This window comes from Anguilla anguilla, chromosome 1 (genome assembly GCF_013347855.1).
Source record: "Anguilla anguilla isolate fAngAng1 chromosome 1, fAngAng1.pri, whole genome shotgun sequence".
NCBI classification, from domain to species: Eukaryota; Metazoa; Chordata; class Actinopteri; order Anguilliformes; family Anguillidae; genus Anguilla; species Anguilla anguilla.
Window position 1 is genome coordinate 61,530,340 of NC_049201.1, and position 23,445 is coordinate 61,553,784.

The window sequence follows — 23,445 nt, forward strand, 5'->3', positions numbered from 1 at the left end:
TGCTCAAAAAGAGTGAGAAGCTTAGAGAGGAATGCAGGAAGAGGGAAAATAATGGCATGGTCTCAGTAAAGGGCTGTCTGTGGGTCCTCGTCAGGGCTTCTGGACGCTGGTTTGGCCTCACGCTGACCAGGGGCCTCACAGATTGCGTCTGATCCAGTTGTGTTTGGCACCTCCAGTCACTGAACTTGGTGCACTCTGCGTTTTGTAATTTATTTATTTTTGTCCGAAGGCGCGCTTGCGAGACGTGAATCGCAGGAGTGTGAGCCGCGTGCGAGGCTGTCCCGCTGCGGGGTCTGGCGCAGGAAACGGGCCTGTCGCCGCTCCGCTTCTGCTGGCTTTCACACCTCTCTGTGCGGTGCAACCAGAGCCACACGCTGCTCTGCTTTAGCCCCGGTACTGTGGCAGCGCTAACGGGAACCGCCACGTGTGGAGGTGCCTACACATGTAATCATATTTTTTATAACATCGAAGACAGCCTTCATTTAGAAGGCTCATTTGCAGCTGGAGAATCGTGTGCTCTCAGGTTAATTAAAGAATGATGCGTTTCTTTTTTTTCCCCATGTATCTCATTAACTCGCTCAGGTGCAAGTTTTTAGCTGATGAAGACTTAAAATAGCCACTCTGGAAATGTGAGTGTGACTTCCTGTAGATGCTGCAGTGTCTTTCAGTTCAGACAGAACAGCAGAATTTCTCATGCCAGGTGTGAGTCACTGCTTTGGCAAATGATTTTTAACACTGGCAGAGTCAGCTGTCTAGTAACTGGCTATTTTTGGACTCTAGCAAGCTGCGAGCGCATATTTTATCTGGATAATCTCAGTGCAGATCAAAGACCAGTTCTTAATACTGTTTGCAGCCAAAGAGTAGAGACCAGTCCAAGGACTATTTAATTTTCCGCCTTCTGTACCATGGGTGTACAGTATGCAACCATGCTAAATTTGGTGCTTCTCAGTCTGGCGTGATTGGCCGGGTCTGAATTCTGCCGTGTTCTTGGCAGCGATGGAACTGTGTCAGACTCTGCGTTCAGTCTAAAGGCCGATTGGCTCAACATGCAGCCGTATTCACTATGACAGCACTGTTATCTGAGAGGAAAGGAACACATTCACCCCCCGTTTTAAGGGATGTATTTACGCTAATTTGGACTATGACTCGCTCCTTAATTTGAGATGCACTTCAGGCTGATTGCGCCTCACTCTGATGCGTTTGGCTCATGTGCGAGCGCGTCCCCCCCCCCGGCGTGCTGATGTAGCGCCCCGCCGTTTTGGTGGAATGTTATTTGTTTCCTCACTCTGGATCGGGGGGGGGGGGATGTCGTCTTCCAGGCGGCGTTAGCGGCCGCTGCGTCGGCGGTGCTGGCGGGCCGCTGGGACACCGCGGGAGCTCCCGCTAAGGGCTCGCCAAAGACGCATCGCTGGGGTAATTACTTTCAGCTGCGCGTTTCATCTTGAGTTTGAAAAAAAAACTGACGGTGTGAGACTCTTCAGGATTCAGCCATCGAGTGTCCCTCCCAGCACTAAATCTAATGGCTGCAGTGTGACTAGAACCCTGCTGTCCATAACATGTTGGGGGGGGGTTAGATTGGGAAATGGCTCAGCGTACTCGCATTCCTGTGTGGAGGCCACGCTGTGCCCATCTCTCTCCCCTCAGACAGCTGACAGACCCCAGGCGACCGGGGCTGGGGGGGGGCGGGGATGGGGGGGGGCTTCTCTCTGTCCCAGTCCCAGGGTTTGTTTTCTCTTCCTGCATTTTTTTCCCTCTCTTCTTTGATGATAATGAAAGCCAGTCTTGGAAACGGCATTCATTTATTTGTGGCTTTCGTACTGGAGAATGTGTCTGGGCTGGGCCTTTGTCTCTGGGACGCATGCGCAGTGCTGGAGAAAAGGGTCGGGGCTGAGAGAAAGGGGGGGGCCTCCTGGTTTTAGGGCCGGGGTGTGGTCATGGCCTGGCCCTAGCGGTGGGCCTGGGCGGACTCCGGCTCTCCGTGGGGTCTCCCTGGTTACGCACCGCCTCCTGTGAGGCCCCAAAGGCTCTTTAGGAGTCACCCTGCTGCGCTGTCCACTCTTACAGGACTCCAGTGAGCATGTGCGGAGTACGGCACTTAGCTCATCTCTCTCCAGCCGTGCGCATTTCTCCCTGCTGTGAAATGTCCAGCTATGGTTTATTTCTGTCCCAGTACTCCACAGCCTGAATGGCACAATGCAGCTCTCTGTCTGCTGGAGGGAGAGCAGCTGAACAGTGCTCTGTTTAAAAGTTCCATGTGTGGAAGGAAATTCCGTCATGTTCCATGTTTTTAAGCGCATTGTTTGCAATTCAGCTCATTAAAAGTTGTGTTTTATTTGGGTTCGTGTTGAAGCCTGATCTCGTCTCTCGTGTGTGGCTTTTATCAGTGCAGATCAAGCTGTTTCAGCAACAGGTCGTTTCCTTTGCAGGAGAATGCTTGAGCCATTTATAAGAAGGGGGTTTTGATTTTCCTGTGAGTGGCTGTTTGGTTTAACCTTGTGTTTTGCTCATACTGTACGTATTTGACTCATTTTGCACTGTGGGGCTTTAACCAGGCCCGAGTTCATTCTTTCCATTCTGTTTGTGATGCTGAGCTGACACATTTCACTGCTGCGTTAAAGCTGTGGACGCATCATTATGCAGCTACACTCTTACAGAATGTGCCCTTCTTAAAAATGAATCTTTAATTAATAAATGAATATCTGCTATCTGTGAGGACATTAAACTGGAAGGGATATGACCAGCACACTGTTTTCACTAATCAGTTGAAGAGGAGAAATGTGGAACTTACTCTTTGGGAAGAATCTGCGCTTCAGTGGTGTGTTATAGGCTGCGTGGAGTGCTATGGTGCAGTGGCCCTGCTGATCTCAGCTGTGCTGGGCTGGTGTCTGCTTCACAGTGGCAGAGTGTTAGGAATCCTCCATGCCTTTGGATGTGTCTAACCTGTGGCTGACTCCTCTGTTCTGTGCTCTCAGTTCTCCACTAAGACGGCAGAAGCTGACACCTCCAGCGAGCTGGCCAAGAAGAGCAAGGAGGTCTTCCGCAAGGAGGTGAGACCTTCTGCCTGTCCACCAATCCCTGCACAGAGCTTCGAGCAGAGCTGCCCACCCTATACCTGGAGATCTACCATCCTGTTTTCACTCCAACCCCAACAAAGAAGATCTAATTCAGCAGCTAGAGATCTTGTTGAGCTGCTGTTTAGTAGAATCTTGTAGAACTTTAGGGTTGGGTCAAATTAGGGTTGAAATACAAACCTATTCAGATCTCCAGATACTGGGATGGACAGCCCAAAGGTTTATAGGAAATGGCAACATTAGTCTTGGCTCAGTTTCAATATTCTGAGGCCTCTAAACCATTAATGGATATTTTTATGTCTTTACGCTTTTAATACCATGCACCCAGCAAGGTAAATTAGTCATATAGAAATATTCCTGTCCTAGAGACCATCTTGTACACTGAAGCTTTAGTCTGATTTCTGTAGACCGTCAGCCCACAGCTCTCTGCAGAGTCTGCAGTCTGCCTCCATAAGTACTCGTGTGCACCGTTCCCTTATCCTGCCTGTCCCCTCTCCCCCCCCCAGATGTCCCAGTTCATCGTGCAGTGCCTGAACCCGTACCGGAAACCAGACTGCAAGCTGGGCCGCATTGGCAACACCGAGGACTTCAAACACCTAGCCAGAAAGGTAATGGTCTGCTGGGTGTAATGCTGCCCACTGGCCAGCAGGGGGTCAGTGGGTGTGTGGCACGCACTTTTTAAATATTTTTGGTCAGCAGTTATCTTTGCACATCTATGCTCTGCAGCTCCCAAAACAAACGGGATGCAATGCATAAAACTAGCCGTTTAAAGCCCAGATTATCTGGGGCGGGGTGGGAGGGGGAGTGACGACGCACAAAGTTTTTACTGATAGTGTGCACCCGATGCGATTACAGCAAAATGGAGGTATACACACACACACACTATTGGTAAATGCTGTGTGAAATGAAATGTCTGCTCGTACAGCCGTTTGCGTGGGGCTCACCCTGGCTGTGTGCGGGCACCTGAGGTGTGGTGGGAGGGGTGGGGTTTTCGGGTACAGCGTGTCCCCTTTGTCCTCAGCCCTCTCGTCTGTGCTGCATTTATGAGCTCGCCCAATTTATTTATTTTTTATTTTTTTCCGTTGCAACAGACGGAACGCATTGTACTTCAAGAGAAGTCTTTAGTAGTTTCTTTTTTCTCTGTCTTTTTCTCTCTCTGTGCTGGTTTGGATTATAGTCTCGAAGCTGAACAGTCCCACCAGCATGTCTTCAAACGGCTGCGTTCTCATCTGTTTTTTTGCTCGGCGGTGAGCCTGCGAACCATCAGTCCAGTCAGAGGTGCATTAGACTTTGTCCTGTTTGGACATTCGGGAGCACAAAAAAAAACCCCAGAGAGCCATTGAGCAGAAAACCTGTGTGTAATGCCTGTGTGCACACGGGATTTAGACAGCCTACTTCAGCATTTACCCAGCTCTGCTTTTACTGGGGTAGTTCAAGTTACAGTCCTAGCATTAGCCTACCACAATGAGGCAGCCCAGTGCTCTCTCTCTCTCTGGGGCTACACCCTGCAGTGCCAGCAGCAGCCAGGTACAGGCCTGATTGACTGGCCTTTCTGTTGAGTGACTGACGTGTGATGCGTTTCCTTCCAGCTGACGCACGGCGTGATGAACAAAGAGCTCAAGTCCTGCAAGAACCCGGAGGACCTGGAGTGCAACGAGAACGTCAAGCACAAGACCAAGGAGTACATCAAGAAGTACATGCAGAAGTTCGGCCCGGTGTACAGGCCCAAGGAGGACACGGAGGTGGACTGAGCCTCCACCCGTCCGCACGGAAAGCTCGCGGGAGACGTTCACCAACACAGGCTCGGCCTTCACTCGGTCACGTGACATCAGCTCACCAGGGTCAGGCGGTTGCCGTAGCGTCGGTTGCCGTAGCGTCAGCTGTCTGGAGTGTGAGGTCTGCGGGGGTAGGGGAGGGTGCGGGGGTAGGGGAGGTTGGGGTGGGGGGGGTGGGATTGATGTATACATGCTCTAATTTTGTACTTGATAATAACCATGTCCTAACTGCTGCTTTTAAAAGCTTTGTCTGTCCGCCAGTTTTATTGGGACGTTTCGCGGAGACAGGCACTGGCGGCAAACAGCTGGCCCTCGGGCCTTCTCACAGACCGAGGAAGACTTGTGATGAAGTTCTGCCCTGGGCACTGACGGGCGTCCGTTCCTCCCAAATCATGTGCCGTTCAGATATCAGTTGTCCCGAGCAACGGCCCGAAGACGTCTTGACCATGAAGACCGTTGCTGTTCCATCTCAGATGAATGAAATCCAGTACACTTGCAGCTCATCAAAGCTTTTTTTTCTTTTTTTTTTTTTTTTTTTGGGAAGGGGGGGGGACACAGCAGGAGTTGTTCATCAGTGCAAAGGCTGGCTGAATAAGAAAAGAAAAGACCATGGATCTACACAACTGAAAAAAGGAGCGTAAAAGTTAACGCTCCCTGACCGTTTGCTCTGTCCAGTCCTATGCGTTTCCCTGCCCCTGCCATTGACTTTGTGTTTTTGGTGCTAACCGTGAGCTAGGCAGGAGGTGGGGCCTTGCCTTCAAACCACGAAAGAGTGGGAAGTTCTGTCTCTGTGTGAAAACATGGCCGCCGGCCAAAATGTGCAGCAGGATCTCTGTGAAATTCCCTGCCTTTTCCGGGACACCTTCCAATACCCCCCTCTCTCTCCACCCTTGAAACGGGGGAGGGGGGATTCGCACTGGATGGGGAAGTAGATGATCTTTCATCTTTGTTCATGTTTTCATCTCCATGTGTCTGCTGACAGTTTGTCGTCTTTACGCAGAATGTGGTGTTTGGGGAACATTGGAGAACATTGGGACTGTCGGCGTGTTATGAGGAGACGTCCAGTCGCTGTCATTTTTATGTCTTTTATTAAATTGAATGAAGTGAGCAAGTTAGGTAGTCAGTGGCATACTCAGATGGTTTTGTGTCACCTCTTAATTCCAAACCCCCTAAAGCCCTCACCATTTCCTAACCCCGCCCCCCCCCCCCCTCCCCTCAGAGGAAGTGGATGTAGCATTGTGGTTTTAACAGTCCATAGCTTGCTCATGTTATGAGATTTTTTTGTTTTCTGTTTCATTATTTGGGCAGACGCAGCTGTGCCATCCTGTAGGCATGTCACAGCTTGCTTGTTTGTCTCCTAGGTTTTGTCATATCACCTGATTTTCAGGGTTACTGTGTGCGAGGCTTTGGCCTTCAGCATCACCCTCTCACTTCACACCTCCCTCCTGTCGAACTGCATTAAACCACACTTTCAAGTAAACGTGTATTATATTGCTTTATATGTGAATATATTGAGAAATAGTTTTTGAGAATGTTTAAATAAGCAGACTTTGTAAATGGACTGTTGGTCCATGATTTGAAGTGTAAATACATGTAATTAAACCAAACCAAGAAAATAACTTTTGTGGAGGGGTGCAGGGTAAAGAGTTGTACTGAGCCCTTAGTCCCTGTACAGTTACACCCCTATTCCAGTACAGTATACCCCCCATCCTAGTACTGTACACCCCCTATTCCAGTACAGTACACCCTGGCCCCATACAAAACACCCCCTGTTCCAGTACAGTGCACCACCCATCCCAGTACAGTATACCCCCCTATTCCAGTACTGTACACCATCCTTCCCACTACAGTACACCCCCTATTCCAGTTTTGTACACCTTCATCCCAGTACAGAACACCCCTCAGTACCGTATACGCTTGGTCCCAGTGCAGTACACCTCCTCCTAGTTCCCCGTTTGTCACCTGTCCTTGGGATTCCATAATGACACTTTTTTTTCTTCGTTTGGTTTGGTTCTCATAGGGTGGGGGTTGTCTTTTTAGTTGTTTTCTTTTGGAGAAAGATTGGAGATTTTCTATGTAGAAACGGAGCCTCGCCCTGCACTTCCCTGTAAGTACTGTGCAAGCACATTGTCATACTGAGTGTAAAAACATTTTAAAAAGAAAATAAACTTTTTTGTAAAAATGAGTTCTGACCTTGATTGTCATTCTGCTAGCAAAGGGGAGGGAGGCAGGTTAGCCACTGGCATGTTCCACTGTCTGTCAGCCAAGGTTCTGCACTACGGTGCCTGATAAAATACCTTTCTGTAAATTAGCTTGGAGCCTATAAATAGGCTATATCCCGCACGGAGTAGCCTCATTACTACTTCTTAATTTGTTTTGAATAATTAGCGTGTCTAGTTCTGCCAACACTTAGCTAGTTGGTTAAATAACATGGAAATGATCAGTGATTTCCATACTGACACTAGACGTGATGTTGCCAATATTTCATGGATCTTTTCCAAGGAACACTTCATCAATTGCATATTGCCATTTTAAATCAGGAATTTCTGGAAAAAGTGGTTTATATTGAAAAGGGTTTGAATAGACTTATGTGCAGATCCTTAAAATCCCAACAATCCCCCATTTTTGAGATTTTGTGTTTCTGTGTGTGTTTGTGCGTGTGCGTGCGTGTGTCTATGCGCGTGCGTGTTCAGTCCGTAAACGTGTGCATATATTTTTTTCCGCTGACTTTGTCGAGTTGATTATTCATGAGGCTTGCGTCTTGTGTTCTGTGTAAACTCAGTTTTCTGTCGCTTGTCTACGTTGGTTGGGGGCAGGGTGTAAACGTGTGTCATGTGACCAGCGCTCCGCATGCCTGTTTCCAGTCCAGGAGAAGCTGCTCGCATCACCGGCGACGCATGACGAGCGGGTCCCGGGCCCCGCCCACCGCCGCCTCATGCATGCGCATTCCGCAGCCCGGTCCCGGGCCGCTCCAGACCGCAGTTAAGCGGTCCCGTCTGGCGTGCGTGATGGCATGCAGCGCTGCCCCCGGCCCAGCGAGCTGCCTGCTCCCACTTAGGAGCGCAGGAACAAAAATCATTAACAACAGATTTCCACTGGGAGGGGTTGGGGGGGGAGGGAAGGCTAAGGGAACTTCAGAACGTGTTAGAAAATGAAAACTAACCCCTCTCAAATCTGTGTGGCGGATCTTGGGAAGCGCTGGTGGACCCGGGGAGGAGGGCGTACATCTCATTTCTCTTTAAAACAGCTGTCCTAAAGCGATCTGGGAAGTAGTTTCCCCCTGTGCCTTAGCTGAGACACCGTTCTGGGCTGGAGAGTAAAACTTGCTCTATTTGTTAGGAGTTTAATCTGGGAAGTAGAATGTGGAAACTAATTATGATCTCAAGGGCTCAGTTGCTTAGACCAATTTAAGTATCATTACTGCTTCTGATCTAAGGTTTTCTAATGCCTCCTGCCCCCAGCCTGGAGAGGGATTCTGGGAAGTGGGTTAATTACACCCGCAGCCTAAAGGGACTGGCAGCTGTGACTGGTTATTGATAAGCTTTTTTTTGAGTTCATGCACTGTAATTTTTGTCACTTGTTGAAAGGCGGAGGAGGGGTGGGTGGAGTTGGTAAGGAAGGGGATGAGAATTTGAGCTTTCCAGATGCTGTCCACAGATGTGAGGCTTTCAGCCCCTCTGACACACTGAATGCCAGATGTCACTGTAAGCGGCCCATGGTTCATCCTTCTCTGAAATCACTCCGGTTTCCTGTGTCTGGGATCAGCACACATTGCAGTGTGTTTGTGCTGCAGACTGACAGTGGCGCTTGGAACACTAAGATTTTCGGTGCAGCGACAAAAGTCACCGTTCACTAGCTGACTAAGGAGTTAAGATTCCTGTAATAGTGCACTTGCATTGCATTTATTCTGTTTGCAGCTGACTATGCTTAAAACTGCATGTACCTGCTTGCTGTGAAACCCACCAAAGTCTTCAGTCACAAAAACTTTTAGAAGAACTTTCACAGACTACAGCATAAACTTTAAACTACAGGCATCTCTCTTGAGGTTAATGTATATGGCTGCTACATAGACTGGCAGGTGCATGCCACTGTTCTGGAGCACTTCCTGAAGCAGTCCAGAGTTTAACAATTATTCCTAACTGGGCGTCCCACCAGAATAAAACAATTAAAGATGAAATCTGCAAAATTGCCTTCCCTTGAGAAATGTTTACTGTAATGCCACGTTTTCTGTCGTCCAGATACAATGAGGCCAGGACAAGCCCAGGAGAGGACAATCACAGGCTAAGGCTTTCCCAGAGAACTGCCTCCACATGGCTCACTGGCCTTTGGCTGTTTGGTGTGACTCGTGATGGCGATGGGCTCTTCCCTTACCGTATGGCTTCATTCAGACACTTTTGACCCGTATCCCTTTTCAATCACATAGTTCAGTACTTTTGGATGCTTTCACATAACCAGCCCAAAGAAGGTTTGGGTAGGATCCGATCCAGTAAACTTGTCTGAGCACGCAGCTAGCTCAGTGAGTAGTAATGATGACTTTAAACTTGTAAGCATTCACACATACACATTCTTCAAAATTCATTTATTACACGAAATAAAATATTTCAAAAGACCTATTAACATACAAAGACATTTAGAAACAAGGACTAAAATGATATAGTGATAGATAAGGTATCTTATAGACATGGCTGTGGACATGGGTGTTTTGAGCAACTGGATTTTAGACTAATTCTGCTGAAATTCTTTTTGTATCTCAATAGCTGCTCTATTTGACCAAATGGCTATACTCACATGACAGACTGTAATTAAGAAGTCATTAATTGCATGGGGACCAATAATGAGTTTGGTGCAGTCCAATAATTTTAAGGGAAGTGATTTTAAGGTAGAACTTTCAGCTGTTGAGCAAAAGTGCAGAAGCTGAACAAGCAGCGTGGAGCCACTGCATGCAATGTATATAGCTTGGTGTCAGTCCATAACAGAAAGATTAATCACATGAGGATGCTTAATGTTAGCTGCTAAACAATACACTGAACCTTGTTCTATAATGTTAGCGTACAGCCTTTTGTTGTTGAAATATTTTGAAAAATGTCAGGAAACGATTAATCTTTCAGCTGGCAACAGGACAAATTACATTTTGTGATTCTCAAGTAGCATCTCAAGTCAATCTAGAATGTTTAACATGTAATTTACAATATCTGGCAAATTTTACACATGAACCTTTATAATGGTGTTAACTGTAAGAAACAATTTTGTCCGTTATTTGTTTTCCCATACCGAGTAAAAAGCGAGTAGCTACCAGTTGGCAAATCACTCTGTACTGGTAAACATTAAAAAAATGTTTAGCATTGTGCTGAGAACAGTATGATGAATAAATATGTCTACAGCCATGAGCACAACTCCATGAACAGACATGCAATTGCTTATAATGAGTTACCTTTAAATGAATAACTGACATGATTCAGGCACTGCAAAACAGGCAGCGTCACGAGGAGGGCCAAGTCTAGCGGCAGGCTACAGGCTATAAACCTGGCTGTTGGAAACAAAGGGACGTTCTTATCGACAAAAAAGGGACAAAGTGGTGTCTCTAAACCTGAGCCGTTCTGCATGAAAGAGCACCAATCAGACCATGTCTGCACTGTCAAGGACCGCAGGTAGGTAAGGGGACAAGTAAAGACAGCATTTTTAATAATCTGGCTATAATTAATGTGATTGTAAAGAGCAACATATATCAGCAGGCCAGCTCAGGAGACCGTGCGATTGAGAACGTGGAAGCTCACAGATCAGCCTCGTGTGACTTCACCAGGAACAGGAGACGAGTCTGCACAGACCAATGCTGAAGACTTGGAATGACCATTGGATCATTATTGCTTTTGGGTCCAGGACCTGTTTGTGAAGGATCAATGGGCTTGAGTAGATGAAGGAATAGCTTTGAAGGAAGGATGTATTTGCTGATGTGTCTCTCAGACGAAGGGGATCCCTCCAACCAATCGGGGCCTCCGATTGAATGGAATGCCCCGAGTTCTTACATTGCCTTCTGAAGACTGGTGATGCTGGAGTGACTGGACCGATGGTCAACGGCTCCTTTTTAATAGCTGGCATAGTTCCTGCTTTCAGAAGTTCGAGTGGCGCAGTCCGGCGCCCCTCCCCCACAGCTGTGGCCAGGCTCATAGGCCCAGCCCTTAGTCTGTCAATCTGGGGGGCGGGGCAGTGGGGGGGTTTCTGGGGCTCAGACCACAGAGCTGCCCTGGGCGGGAGCCATGAGCACGCTGACCACGTCCACCCGCTCGATTCTGGTCAGGGCGGAGCAGAGCACGCCCAGTGTGGACCCTTCCTGCCCCGCCCAGTGGGACAGCAGGGTGTGAACGGGGTCCTCGCCTCGCCCGAACACGTCCGCCCGCTCCTGCTCGTACCCGAGCTGGGCGGCCAGCTGCCTCCAGCCCCGCCCCTCTCCCTCCTTCAGCAGACTCTCCACCTCCTGCTGCCTGTGCGGGGGCACGTTCAGGTAGAGCCGGCCGTCCAGCTTGCTGTCCCGCTTGCTACCTGCAGGGGGAGACTGCATGGGTTAATCCTCCATGTCTGCATGATCTATACAGTAACTGGACATTCTGACTGTGCAGTCATTCATCAGTATCCTTGATGTCACTGTTGCCATGTGCTGACGGAGCTTGCAGGCACATGGTGACGTACATTACAGGCTATGTAGGAAAAAGTGTGTCATCAGTTTAAAAGGGCTCTGGGATCTGATAGCAGACAGATGGAGCTACCTTTGCTGGGCTGGCCGTCCCCGAGGCTGTGAGAGTCCAGGAACACCCCGCTGTCGCTGTGCAGTTTCTCTCCCTCAGAGGCCACGCCCAGTTCTCCCGCCCGCGCCTTTCCCAAAGCCTGCTTCTGCTTACAGGACGTCCAGCTGGGGGGACAGAGCGCGGCAAATATTAGGGAGAGGCAGCAACTTCTCCCAGTTCGTATGCGTTTGATCCACCGCCTGAGCCACAGTGGGGAAAAAACAGTTGCACACACTCACCACTTGTAGGCGACGTAGAACAGAAGCCCCAGCACCACGGCAGCTAGCAAGGACACGTAGACCGGGATGATGCTGTTCCCTCCTTCCTCCGGGGGGGTGAATTTTGGGCCTCGGGGGGTAGGGCTAGCCTCTTCGCCGTCAGATTCAGCAGGGCGGGACAGTATGTGCAGCTTCCTCTCTGTATGGACAGGACGGGGAGGCGGAAGGTGAGTACCCTTCATACCACAGGGATGTGTGTGTTTTAAGATACTAAAGCATCGTACTGTCTCTGCACTGTGAGTCACGCTGGCTGACTGGGGGGTTTCAAATCCATATAAACCTACAGCAGGAATAATGACGTGTGGGGAGAACCTGGCATGTTTTATTTTGCACAAGAAGCCTGACTGGTGAGCCTTATGATACATCCAGTATTACAACAAGAATATTCTGGAAGGGGGGGGGGCATTTCAAACGCTTATTTTAAGCTCCTTGTTTACATACCAAAAAGACTGTAACACTAAGGAAAAACACAAAATCGCGCACACACACACATAAACACATCCTTTTTTTTCTGAGCATTCTAAGAAATCCTAAGAAACTTTAAGCATGAAAGAACTAGTGAATTGTGTGATTTTAATGTTTTCAATATGATGGAAGGCGTAGCTTAAAAATGCCTTTATTAAGTGTCTGAACAGGCTCTGGTTTAAAACAGAGAGACTGGGCCAAAGAAAAAAGTACAAGAAGTAACTTTATCACTTCCTATTTGACACACACCAGCAACACCACAAGATTACAGCTAGGAAACGCACACAGACATCCAAGCCATAGAAGGAAGTCAAGCACGCTCAGCGACAGGAGCATGTGGGCCATAGCTTGGGAACGAACAGGCAAAGCCACAGACTCCCCGCGGCTCTGAAATGGATCCTGCCCCCAGCTACGCCTGCTACAGGCTGGTTATTCTGAGATCAAAAGCTTGCAGGGGCGGAGTATACCTATTTGGGGGTCAGAGGTCACAACCCCCACCCCCCCACATGTGCAGATTAACAGACTCCCCGGGAGAGAGCGCTGACCTTTGGAACACGGCTTCCCAGGCGAACCCCTCCCTTCAGACGGGCACGTGAACCCGGCTAGCCGGGAGTCCGAGTTTACATACAGAACGGGCCGAAGTCCGGCTGAGGCTGGCGCGCGCGCCCGTGCCCTCCTGCTTACCCATGCAGAGCGTGTTGGAGTTGGGCTGGCAGGGCCGGATCTCCACCTCGTTCTCCTGGCAGGCGGAGCAGCGCTGGCAGGGCTTGGCGGAGCGCCGCTCCTCGGTGAAGGTGCCCGGGCCGCAGGGCTGGCAGGCGGTGTCGCCGTGGGGACCGCAGGCCCGCGCCACGCCCTGGCCCGGCCCGCAGAGGGAGCAGGGGGCGCAGGCCGTGCTGTTCTCCTCGCGCCACAGGTAGAAGCCCTCCTCGCAGTCGCACCGCGTGTCCTGGGACGCGCCGCAGGCCGCCGTTTCGGGGATGCCGAAGGGACAGCGGGCGCAGGGCCGGCACGGGGAGAGGCCTTCGGAGGCAGAAAAGGTCAGTCCTGAAACACGGAGAAACAGGGGTCAGGGGTCAGGGGTCACGGACGAGCAGCTGACTCTGCGGGGACTCTGCTCCTTGTGGGCTGCTCTGTCATACTGGGGGTGCTTTACCACCAACACACCAGAGATTTAGTCATTTCTCTCTGTATGGGCTTTGACTGCGCCCTCCTACAGCTGTAACAGGCACCCGCGTACATGACAACAGCACAGAGGTGCCGGCATCTAGCATTTGCATAATACATAATGATCTTCAAATCTAACACGAAACAAATGAACAGAAATAGTTTCTAAAACATAGAAGCTGTATAATTAGGATTCACTTATATATTGTCATGTGTTTCGAGTCTAATTTATAGATCGGTAGATCACAGCCCACCACTTTTGTGCCCCCTGGGTACTCACCCTTCTGGCAAGCTTGGCACTGTGTGTTTTCATGCCCGCATCCCACTGCCACGCCATGCCCTGCTGGGCACAGCTTACAGCAATCCCCCGAATCTGTGAAGCGGCCACTGGCACAGGTATCCCCCAGCGTGACCTGCCAAACGCACACACACGCGCGGTCAGACATTTCCTGTCTGATACAAAGGTGAAGCTGCCAGTACATTCCAGCATGCACACCTGTGTGTGAGGTTACAGACGGAATAACATGACTCAAACAATAACAAAGTTATGTCATTATAATGTACCTATTTCTGAGTTTCTGCAGCTATTTTATCACCTTTGCCACTATCTCTGTTTCAGGGATGTATATCTCTGTATTAGCAATGTATCTATCTCTATCTCTATCCTATCTATCTCTCTGTGTAGCAAAAATATCTTTCACAGATTTACAACTACAACAGCACACTACAGGCCTTTTTCTAGTTTTTCTACAGTACAACCCTTTTCCACTCAGCAAATGAACTCTGGACATTGCATAATCTACAAAATTACAAGCTACTTCAGACAACAATGGCAAAAGCTTTTTATTCTGTTATTCACAGCCAGTGTTTATGCTTAGGCGACTGTGTTTAATTATGCTCTGCTTTGTAGGTAGTGTTGGAAATAGTTATTAGGCAAACATTTTATTCTGTATTCTGTACGACAACAGAGAAGCAAAGACAAGCTATTTTTTATTGTCCAAACATTGCATGGTGTCGGTAGTTACCTAATACTGTTTTAGCTAATACTACAGCTTCTAGAAATTGTTTTAGGCAGAGATAAACAGCCTATTACACTAAAAACTAGCAGAAAAAGGAATAAAAATACCAAGTACTCAACTTTACATTAAGCATATGGTTTCAATAAAATGTCTGTATATTTATTTCAAATTACAACTCTAAGCCACTTCACATGGTGACTATATAGCAGAGGTAACTTAATGTTTAAGATCCTACATTTTTATCTTTTTCCCGTATTATTTGTAAAATATTTTTAATACCGTATTTGTGTAATTAAATGAATCCAAGCACCTCTAGACAATCTAGTTTACTGGATGTGTCTAATTAATTAAAATGACTAAGTTATTGCTTTTTTTCGCTCGTCTATGTGTATGTGCAGGGTACATGGACAGTTCTGTGCCTGTATGGAGTCACTATGCATCAGTATTCAGAGAGAGTGTGTGTATGTCTACAGCCAAATGGCTTTTATTAGACTCCTTTGAAGACTAAAAAGAGTAAAAACGAGTCAAAATAAATAAGACGCATTTAAATAAATAAGGAATGCAGTTTTTTTTCTTTTACAAAGCTTTGAAAGGACTTCCTCTCACCCTAGTAAGTCTCATCTGTGTGTGTTTGCGTGTGCATGAGTGTGTGTATATGTGCGCACACGTCTGCGTGTATGCATGTGTGCATGTGTGTATACGCGCGTGTGCGTCCGTGTGTGTGTGTGTGTGTGTGTGTGCATGTCTGTGTGCGTCTGCCTGTGTGTGTGTGTCTGCCTGTGTGTGGCTCTGTGTATGTGTGTGTGTCTGTGTGTGTGTGTGTGTGCGAGCGTCTGCCTGTGTGTGTGTGTGTGTGTGTGAGTCTGCGAGCATTTGCCTGTGTGTGTGTGTGTGTGTGTGTGAGTCTGCGAGCGTCTGCCTGTGTGTGTGTGTGTGTGTGTCTGCCTGTGTGTGGCTCTGTGTATGTGTGTGTGTGTGAGTCTGCGAGCGTCTGCCTGTGTGTGTGTGTGTGTGTGTGTGAGTCTGCGAGCGTCTGCCTGTGTGTGTGTGTGTGTGTGTGTGTGAGTGTGTGAGTCTGCGAGCGTCTGCCTGTGTGTGTGGGTCTCTGGGGCAGAGGAGGGACTGTGACTGTTCTGCCTGAGGCAGGGGTGTCAGTTAGCTGGCATGGCTCAGCATGTGAGCGTCTGTTTGGGTGAGGGGAGGCTTTGATGTGCCCTAAACCCTGCAGGTGTGTGCCTGTGGAGGTCAGCGCAGCTACACCCCCCTCCTCTCCACCACGTCCTCCCGCCTTCACAGCGGCATCTTAAACATGCACATATTTATAAAGACTTCCCCACTACCCCTGGGGCAGACCTGACAAGAGCAAACAGATGTTTAACAACAATCCCCCATAAAAGAGGAAAGTAACAGCGAGACTCTCTCTCTCCCTTTCTCTCTCCCTCCCTCTCTCTCTGTCTCTGTCTGTCTGACTCTCTCTCTATCTCTATCTCTGTCTCCTGCCAAACTTCAGGAGCAGCGTGTGTAAACCTGCAGAACAACTACTTTCATCTAACGCAGACAAACAGGCACACACAATGACTGTGTAGATACAAGCAGATACAAGTAGACTGACACACATATTTGTGTTCAGTTTTATAGGTACATTAGGCTCAGATAATCACTTTTCCTCAAATTGGAGAAGATTGGTCAAAATGGTGACAGTAAAATATGGAGGTGAAGAGTAAACCAAGACTGAAGAGTTTTAGCAGAATCCCAGCTGACCCAGTAAATGCCTCCGCTCCCCACCCCCTGTTCAATTTCACACGGTCCAGGTCAGAGCCTTTTTCCTGATAAAAGACTTAAAAGATGCTGTGATTAAATCTATAAAATCGTTCAAACTTGTAATGTGCAACCAGCTGTACAACCAACAACTATATTCAATGAAGGAATTGATCTGTGGTTTATTTGACAACACTTTATGGTTTGGGAATTATATCTGCATTCTGAGCTGTTGAATGTATTTCAAACCCACTCTCTAATGAACCAGATAAACTTAGAACTGTGAGGTTGCAGAGAGTTGTAACTAAGTACACTTGCCCTGACTCTTTTCTGGTATACGTATGCTTTTGTTTAGAGTATTAACTGGCTACATGTCTTCAGTAACACTGTATCACTGTATTCACCCCAGCAATTTTTTGTTTAAAACACTTGCATAATCTCACAGGGATCAAGAGAGGAGTATTTACTTTGATGCCACAAAGCATGATGAAAATGATTTTAGTGATGTCATACCCTTTCACTATTCGGCACTGGAAATCCTCTTTCGTACTGGGTATGAAACCTAGCATGCAATCAATGCCTTCATTACCCAACACAGCACCCTTTCAACCTTGGTCTGAACTCTGAACCAGGCCACAGTAATTTCACCCGGATCTGATGTGGTTCTGAATGTCCACAAAACCATAATGAGAAATATAGATTCAAAAAGGTTCATTTGACCCAAAACATCCCGCTATAAAAGCAAGTCAGTCAGAGGCCTGAGTCGGCAAATCTGAAATGACAAGTGGGAGCCCACAGCCAGTCTGGTCCGGCTCTACCCGCTTTCCACCCCCTTAATATAAATATTTGGTGCTGGTGTTATTTGAAAGTCTGTCTGGTGCTTTTTCATCATGTACAAAGCAGGAGGATGGCAATGGCTGTTCTGAGCCAGGGAGGCATCACCACTGCCAACTGCACTCATCACTCTTCCCTACAGCCCTATGTGCACGTGAATGACGACAGGAATTTGCTGCAAGAACACTTCTCACACTGTGAGACTGTCTGTTTCTAGCCCTCTCATTGGTTGGGGTTATGAGCAAACCAAGCTTTTGAAATGTGTTCTACACTTCTATCATTAAGAGGTTAGAGAGGCACCAGCACCAGAACCAGTAAAGGAGCCTAGACTACTGTTGATTTTGATTATAAAAGTGTACAACCCAGAACATCACAGGTTTTAAAACACAGCACTGAAATGCAATGCACACTTTGCAGAACATGTATCAGCCTGTGTATAGGCTCTGAATGGCTCAACGGAATAATTTGCTGAATAAAAGAAAGTATTATGCATAGGCAAAGCTAGTTTCATTAATGCCTATTGTGCCTGGACCATCTCCTCCTGGTCAATCTAAGGCTCAGTTCTAACTGAAATTTCAGCTTTATACTCCACAAAACTATTATTTTGAGTCAAGGGCTCCTGGCCTCCTACTGCTATAACATAAAAGGCAGGATGTAGGGCATGCCACTGTAATTAGATTTTTTTGTCATTTTAATATGCCAGTGGAGTGACCAGACACAGCCCACATCTTTGACAGAAATATGCACAACAGATATAGGACAGCCATCCGATTTTAATTTGCCGCTTTTTTCAACTATGGTCTATATCATGAATGTTACCACAATGTTTGCAAACTGAGAATCTTAGTCAACTTTGAAGCTTTGAACAAAGTTCTGAATACAATAAAATTATTTTGGTGGAAATATCTTCCAATCACAACAGAAGCCTTAAATATTAATTAAACTGGAGGTTTAAATTCATTTGAATTCCTCTCCAATAGCTTCAATTAATTACATTCAAAATGCTGTCAAATAAAAACATAAAAGTTATTGCTTACATCCTGGGATAACGTTCATGCAGAAAGCTTCGTGTGAATTGCATGTACTGGCGCATAAATATCATTGCTTTGTTATTCACTGACAACCTGGCGAAAAGCACCCTTTGAAGGGCAGAGACCCTCATGGTTTTGTTATGGTATGCCTTTCGGTGATTGGTCTCTTTGGCTCTGGGGCAGTGAGCCTTGGTCTGTAAACCAGCAGCAGATGTAGGCTGATTACATGATTATAAGATCCTATAGCCAAAAATGAGTGTGAATACACACAGAGACCCACAGAGACACACACACACACACACACAGCCCACGCCTCCCCCTGAACCCTGAAACACATAACAGAGATCTAATCTGTCTCTTCAAAAGACAGGAGAGGACTAGGGGCTACAGTTGTTCTCCACTTAGTTAAGAAGCTGCCAGGGAAAACGGTTCCCCGGTGAGAGACCACCATGGAGCAGGGGGCTGAAGGGGACGCAGGAGGGCTCGGAACCCGAGGTCCGCGGCTGTCACGGTCACTCACGGCCTCTGCTGAGCGCTCAGTTTCACAGCCCTCATTACTGGCCACAGCCGCAGAATCGCATCTGATATGATGAATCGCCCTGACCAGGGCAGACAGAGGTTTGGGCTCCTCGGCGGTAAATCAGGCCTGTGTGCCGAGCACATGAAAGGGCTGAGGCCCCAGGGGCGTGAGGCCTCCCTCAGCACTGACACTGACCCCTGCACTTCACACCCAGGTGGCAGTGACACCTACATCACACTCAGGGGGCGGGGCCAGAGGTTATGAGCAGCTAGAGGGACAGCTGACCGTCTTCCATAATCACTTCAATTACCAGTAGCTATGCATAGTAAACAACAGGCCATTCATTTATTCCTGTTAATGGTGGGATTTATTTTTTATTTTTGTGACAATCATCATGCAAATGAGGACAGACCAATTATTAATGACCAAATGGTGTTTGGCGATTTGTCCATCTATGACATGGCTCATTCTCAACCACAGAATATTTAGTTTTTATCTGTAACAGGCCCGCAGAGGAAGCATAAAAAAATAGATAAAAAAGACAGGAGTCTATGTTGCTTCATCAGATCTACCCCAAAGTAGGTGCTTTGCAGGTCAGAAGTTCAGGAGGAAACCAATCCCTGTAGCTCCCCTGCTGAACCAGCTCTGCAGTGACGTGGAAATTCAAATGACTCTGTTTTTAACGGCTAACCCCTCTTTCCTCCCGAGACCAAAAAGAAATTGATGATAATTGCAATGGTCTGGATACGCCGAACCCAGAATACTATAAATGCTGCCGCATTTCTACCAAGAGCTGGTTGAGGGGACAAGTAAAAACTGAGAGCAGAGATCAAGTCAAAAGGTAAAACGAGGTGAAAAAAGAAATAAAGAGTGAACAGTAATAGCAAACTAATTTAAATGATTTGTTAGCTGCATAGATGGTAAAGCATATCATTCCCAGCCACAAATGAACAGCAAGTGAACCGAGATATGTAACATTGGAACATTGGTTCCACCAACCACTCTGGAATGAAAGTGTCATATAAAAGGGTAACTTTCTCTTTAGATTGCATAACTGGCTTGATAATGCATACTCAAGGAACACACACCAGCTATCTCCAATATATTACAAACCTGTATGACATGGTCTTTGAATTAACAGATACCACTGGAAACCCACAAGAAACGATTTCATAACATATGATTTGAGCATAATGTGCTTCTCCTCACTATCACGTTGTGCCAATGGTGCTCTTAATGGATTTCGTTTTGGGAAAAAAGCCTCTGGACGGGTTTTTTCATCTTGCTTAGGTTCAGTAAATATCTTGGCTTGCTTTAGTGTAACACAATGCGCACTGCTTTTAAATAACAGAGCTGGTATAGAGGAGCGTGACAAGACAGGATTTCAGACTATCTCAAAGTCTGTCTGGGCCTGCGCCTGAATTTACTTTTATTATACTGCATGCCCACGAGTGCCCGTTTCATTGTTTCCGCCACCATACATTAATACATTTCTAAACTTTCGACAGGCGTGGTATATAGCTATTCATACTTCGACAATATTGTTCCCACTTGTCAGCTACATAATACACAAACTTTGCACAACTCCGTTGACATGACCCTATGTTCCCGTACTCTAAACTGGCAGTGTAATCCGTGGTGCTGGGAGTAAACTCATTCCAGGGTTCCGTAAACTATGGGAGAAATGTAAGGTCTATCTGCACGATATTGGCGATTTGGCGTAAAGCCGAGCACCAGTTTGCAACTATGTTAGTTCAGAAATATGGTAGGGATAAATATCAACGAAAGCTATTTACGCACACACAACATTCTGTCTGCAAAATGTTTCATTATACAGGGCGAAAGCGTCTGTTATTAATCCCAACCCACGTACAAATACAGGAATCGATTAAACAGCCCCACATGACTGCGGTTGCTGGGCGCTTTACAAGTGCCAAGTGGGCACTTGTGTGTATCACTTCCTCGGACACGGGATGTTATGGACAACTCAAGCGAGGGCAAAATGTGCATGTATGGAGTGGCAAAATTCTTATTAGAATGATGTAGCTATACAGTTCTGACAAAAGTGTTAAAAACGTTGAATAGGCGTTAATGATAATTAAAAGAGTTAACGAACATCACTACAAAATGATCCGGTTTTATTTGTAATTGTTTCTATTATGGGACAAATAACTCAGAGTGCATGCTTTATTACCAAAATAACCGCTCTTTCATAATTACATTATTATGTAATTTTAATTTAATCTCATTTTAATTATTCTTGCTTTTAAAATGCGACTTTTGTGAAATTAAACTGCAGAACAGTGAACACCACAAGGTGGTGAATATAACTTTTTTAGTTTATCGTTGTGCTTGGATCTTAACTTGTTAAAAATAATAAAACTTTTAAAAAATACCAGTTGATTGGTCACAACTCGAATTTTCTGTTCTGTAGGGCCGAAAATGTGACCTTTTCAATTTTTAGAAGATGAAACTACTAATTAACGTACGAGGGCATACAGCGCACAAACACACCAATCGTTGCCAGATAGTGGCTCAATATATCAGTATCACGGCGCACACGGCAGCGATAACTTACCTTTACGAGTAAGATGAGAGTCCAAACTCGCAGCGCAATATTCTTCCAATGCATCTCGGACGTAAAATTTCCTGGGTACAACAGAACCCCTTTGGAGAAGAGAAGGATCAACTCGGAATCCAACCCCTCAGTTTCTATGAGTAGGCTTAAGTTTTGGCTCTGGACACCGCACAATGACGCGCCCCGCTGTTCTTTAGAGTAGTTTTCGCAGTCTGGAACAAGCGTACTAGTTAAAGCAAAAGAGTTAAACGCAATTTTAAAAATTGCGCACAAATATCCACAGTTGTTTATGTAGCCTATTTGTCGAAATTAAAGCGAGTTCATCTCAGTGTTCCAGCGACTGGGGGTCACTTCTCAGCGACGCAGTTTATCTGGTGGTTGAGGAAAGTTATTTTTTTGTAGACAGATACAAGTTCAGGAAGAAAAATACCTTCCTTGACTTTAAATCAAAACGGTAGAGGTTGAATCTTAAACCCAAAGCATTACTGGTCCACAGTTCTGAGCAACGGTGGGCTACTCTTCAACCTATAGCTCCATTCATACAAATTCCGAGAGCGCAGCAGTGATGGTTGGGAACTAATGAATGCCTCTTCAAAGTCATCTAAGCCTCCTTCTCCCCAAATAATCAGCCCCACGTGTCTCCTTACGAGCTTTTTGATTGGCTGTGCCTTGGGGATAATAAACACATTGAAGTGATATTCCAATATAGCGGCGACAGGATACACTGCAATAAAGTAAGAATAAAGGCGCCGGAAAATGTCTCGTAGGCTTTAAGAAACTGTGCATGTGAATAAAGACTTGCGCTTTGATGCAGATTGAGCTTCCTTTCCCAACCCTTCTTTTACTGCTCAGCAGTGAAAATGCTCATTGAAATGTAACATATTGCTTGGGAAATTTTATTTAAAGACTACGGGCTTCCAGAGGCAAAACCCACTACTACTACTACTATTATTATTATTATTAGTAGTAGTAGTAGTAGCAGTAGTGGTAACATTAATAGTCATAATAATAATATTATTAGTAGTAGTAGTAGGATTACTGCTAGTGATTGTTGTAGCATATAGATAATATAATAATAAATCAGCGATCATCCGGTGACATGCTACATAAAACATGAGAAAAGTTAATGGGTCTGTCCTTGTGCACGCAGTATTGACAGGTTTCAAAGAGACTTAGGAGAAATGAGAAGAGAAGAGGTGAGAGCCGAGAGATGGTCCTCAGCTGCCGGCCATAGAGGGAACAGGGCATAAACCATCTGGCTGAGGGATAAACACGCCCGGTGCACAGCCCCAGTCTGGACAGACAAACAAGCAGACGGCACCGAAGGACAGACTGAGCGACACGGTGGAATGGAGGCCGAGGGTGACAGAGGACTGCACTGCACAGCCAGTATTCTGTTATAATCCCTGTGGAATAGTGCCTAATGAACAAATAAAACAAATACATAAGCTTTCAAAAGATTCCTCTTTTTCAGAGAAATACCTTCATGCACACACATGTAAATTTGAATGTGTGCATGTGTTTATGTATGTATGCATATTTTGCACAGTATACATATAACAACAAGTGTATGTGTAAGTATCACATTTGCTTCTTTTAAATTCAGTATTAGCTGAAAATGTATCGGTGTTTTGCTGAAAATCAGGGCACAGGAAGAAATTAATATGGAGCACACTATTGTACACTGCTGTCAACTTGTTACAGAGATTTTCATTTTTGTTTTAGCTGTGCAGGGGATTTTCTATGTGCACAATAATATAATTAACATAATAATTGCATTTGTGTAGCTTTGCACCTTTTTGACAAATAGCTGCAAAGGTCATAGTTTATCTTAGAAACATTACATTGTCTTAGTTTCTCACAGAAACAAGCCATTCTAGAAAATGAGGTTTGGCAACTCATCAATGTCTGTTCTAAGCGTGCATACCTTCACTAGCACTTATGTGAAAACTGACCACTGGCTTGTCAGGTCAAATTACCAGCAAGCTGCATGGCATTACTAGTTCAACATTGTTTATATAATGTAATGGGTTTCTATACTGTTCCTATATGTGCATGTAGTTCAATTAGATTTAAATGTAATGCAAAGCAGGCTGTTATGTGGAGCTCTTCACAATACTTACCATTTTTAATCATACATGTCTTGCATCCCACACACAGTAAACAGATG

General features: G+C 46.3%; 2 protein-coding genes across 3 annotated transcripts in view; one reads left to right on the forward strand and one right to left on the reverse strand.

Annotated features, from left to right (window-relative positions):
* The window catches only part of setd2 (SET domain containing 2, histone lysine methyltransferase), a 34,040-nt gene extending 29,059 nt beyond the window's left edge, over positions 1-4,981 (forward strand). For both annotated transcript variants that reach the window (XM_035419970.1, XM_035419977.1), the window contains exons 20-22: positions 2,973-3,047; positions 3,578-3,679; positions 4,661-4,981. In XM_035419970.1, coding sequence (XP_035275861.1) covers positions 2,973-3,047; positions 3,578-3,679; positions 4,661-4,822 — 339 coding nt within the window. In that variant the 3' untranslated portion in view covers positions 4,823-4,981. The remainder of the gene's footprint in view (positions 1-2,972; positions 3,048-3,577; positions 3,680-4,660) is intronic.
* A 5,759-nt stretch (positions 4,982-10,740) lies between these two features.
* On the reverse strand, positions 10,741-21,864 carry nradd (neurotrophin receptor associated death domain). Its single transcript, XM_035407125.1, has 6 exons — positions 21,276-21,864; positions 13,816-13,948; positions 13,053-13,415; positions 11,865-12,042; positions 11,608-11,750; positions 10,741-11,383 (listed from the first exon to the last, which is right to left on the reverse strand). Exons 1-6 carry the CDS (start codon positions 21,327-21,329, stop codon positions 11,070-11,072), a joined length of 1,185 nt encoding a protein of 394 aa, XP_035263016.1. The 5' UTR covers positions 21,330-21,864; the 3' UTR covers positions 10,741-11,069.
* Positions 21,865-23,445: the final 1,581 nt, after the last annotated feature.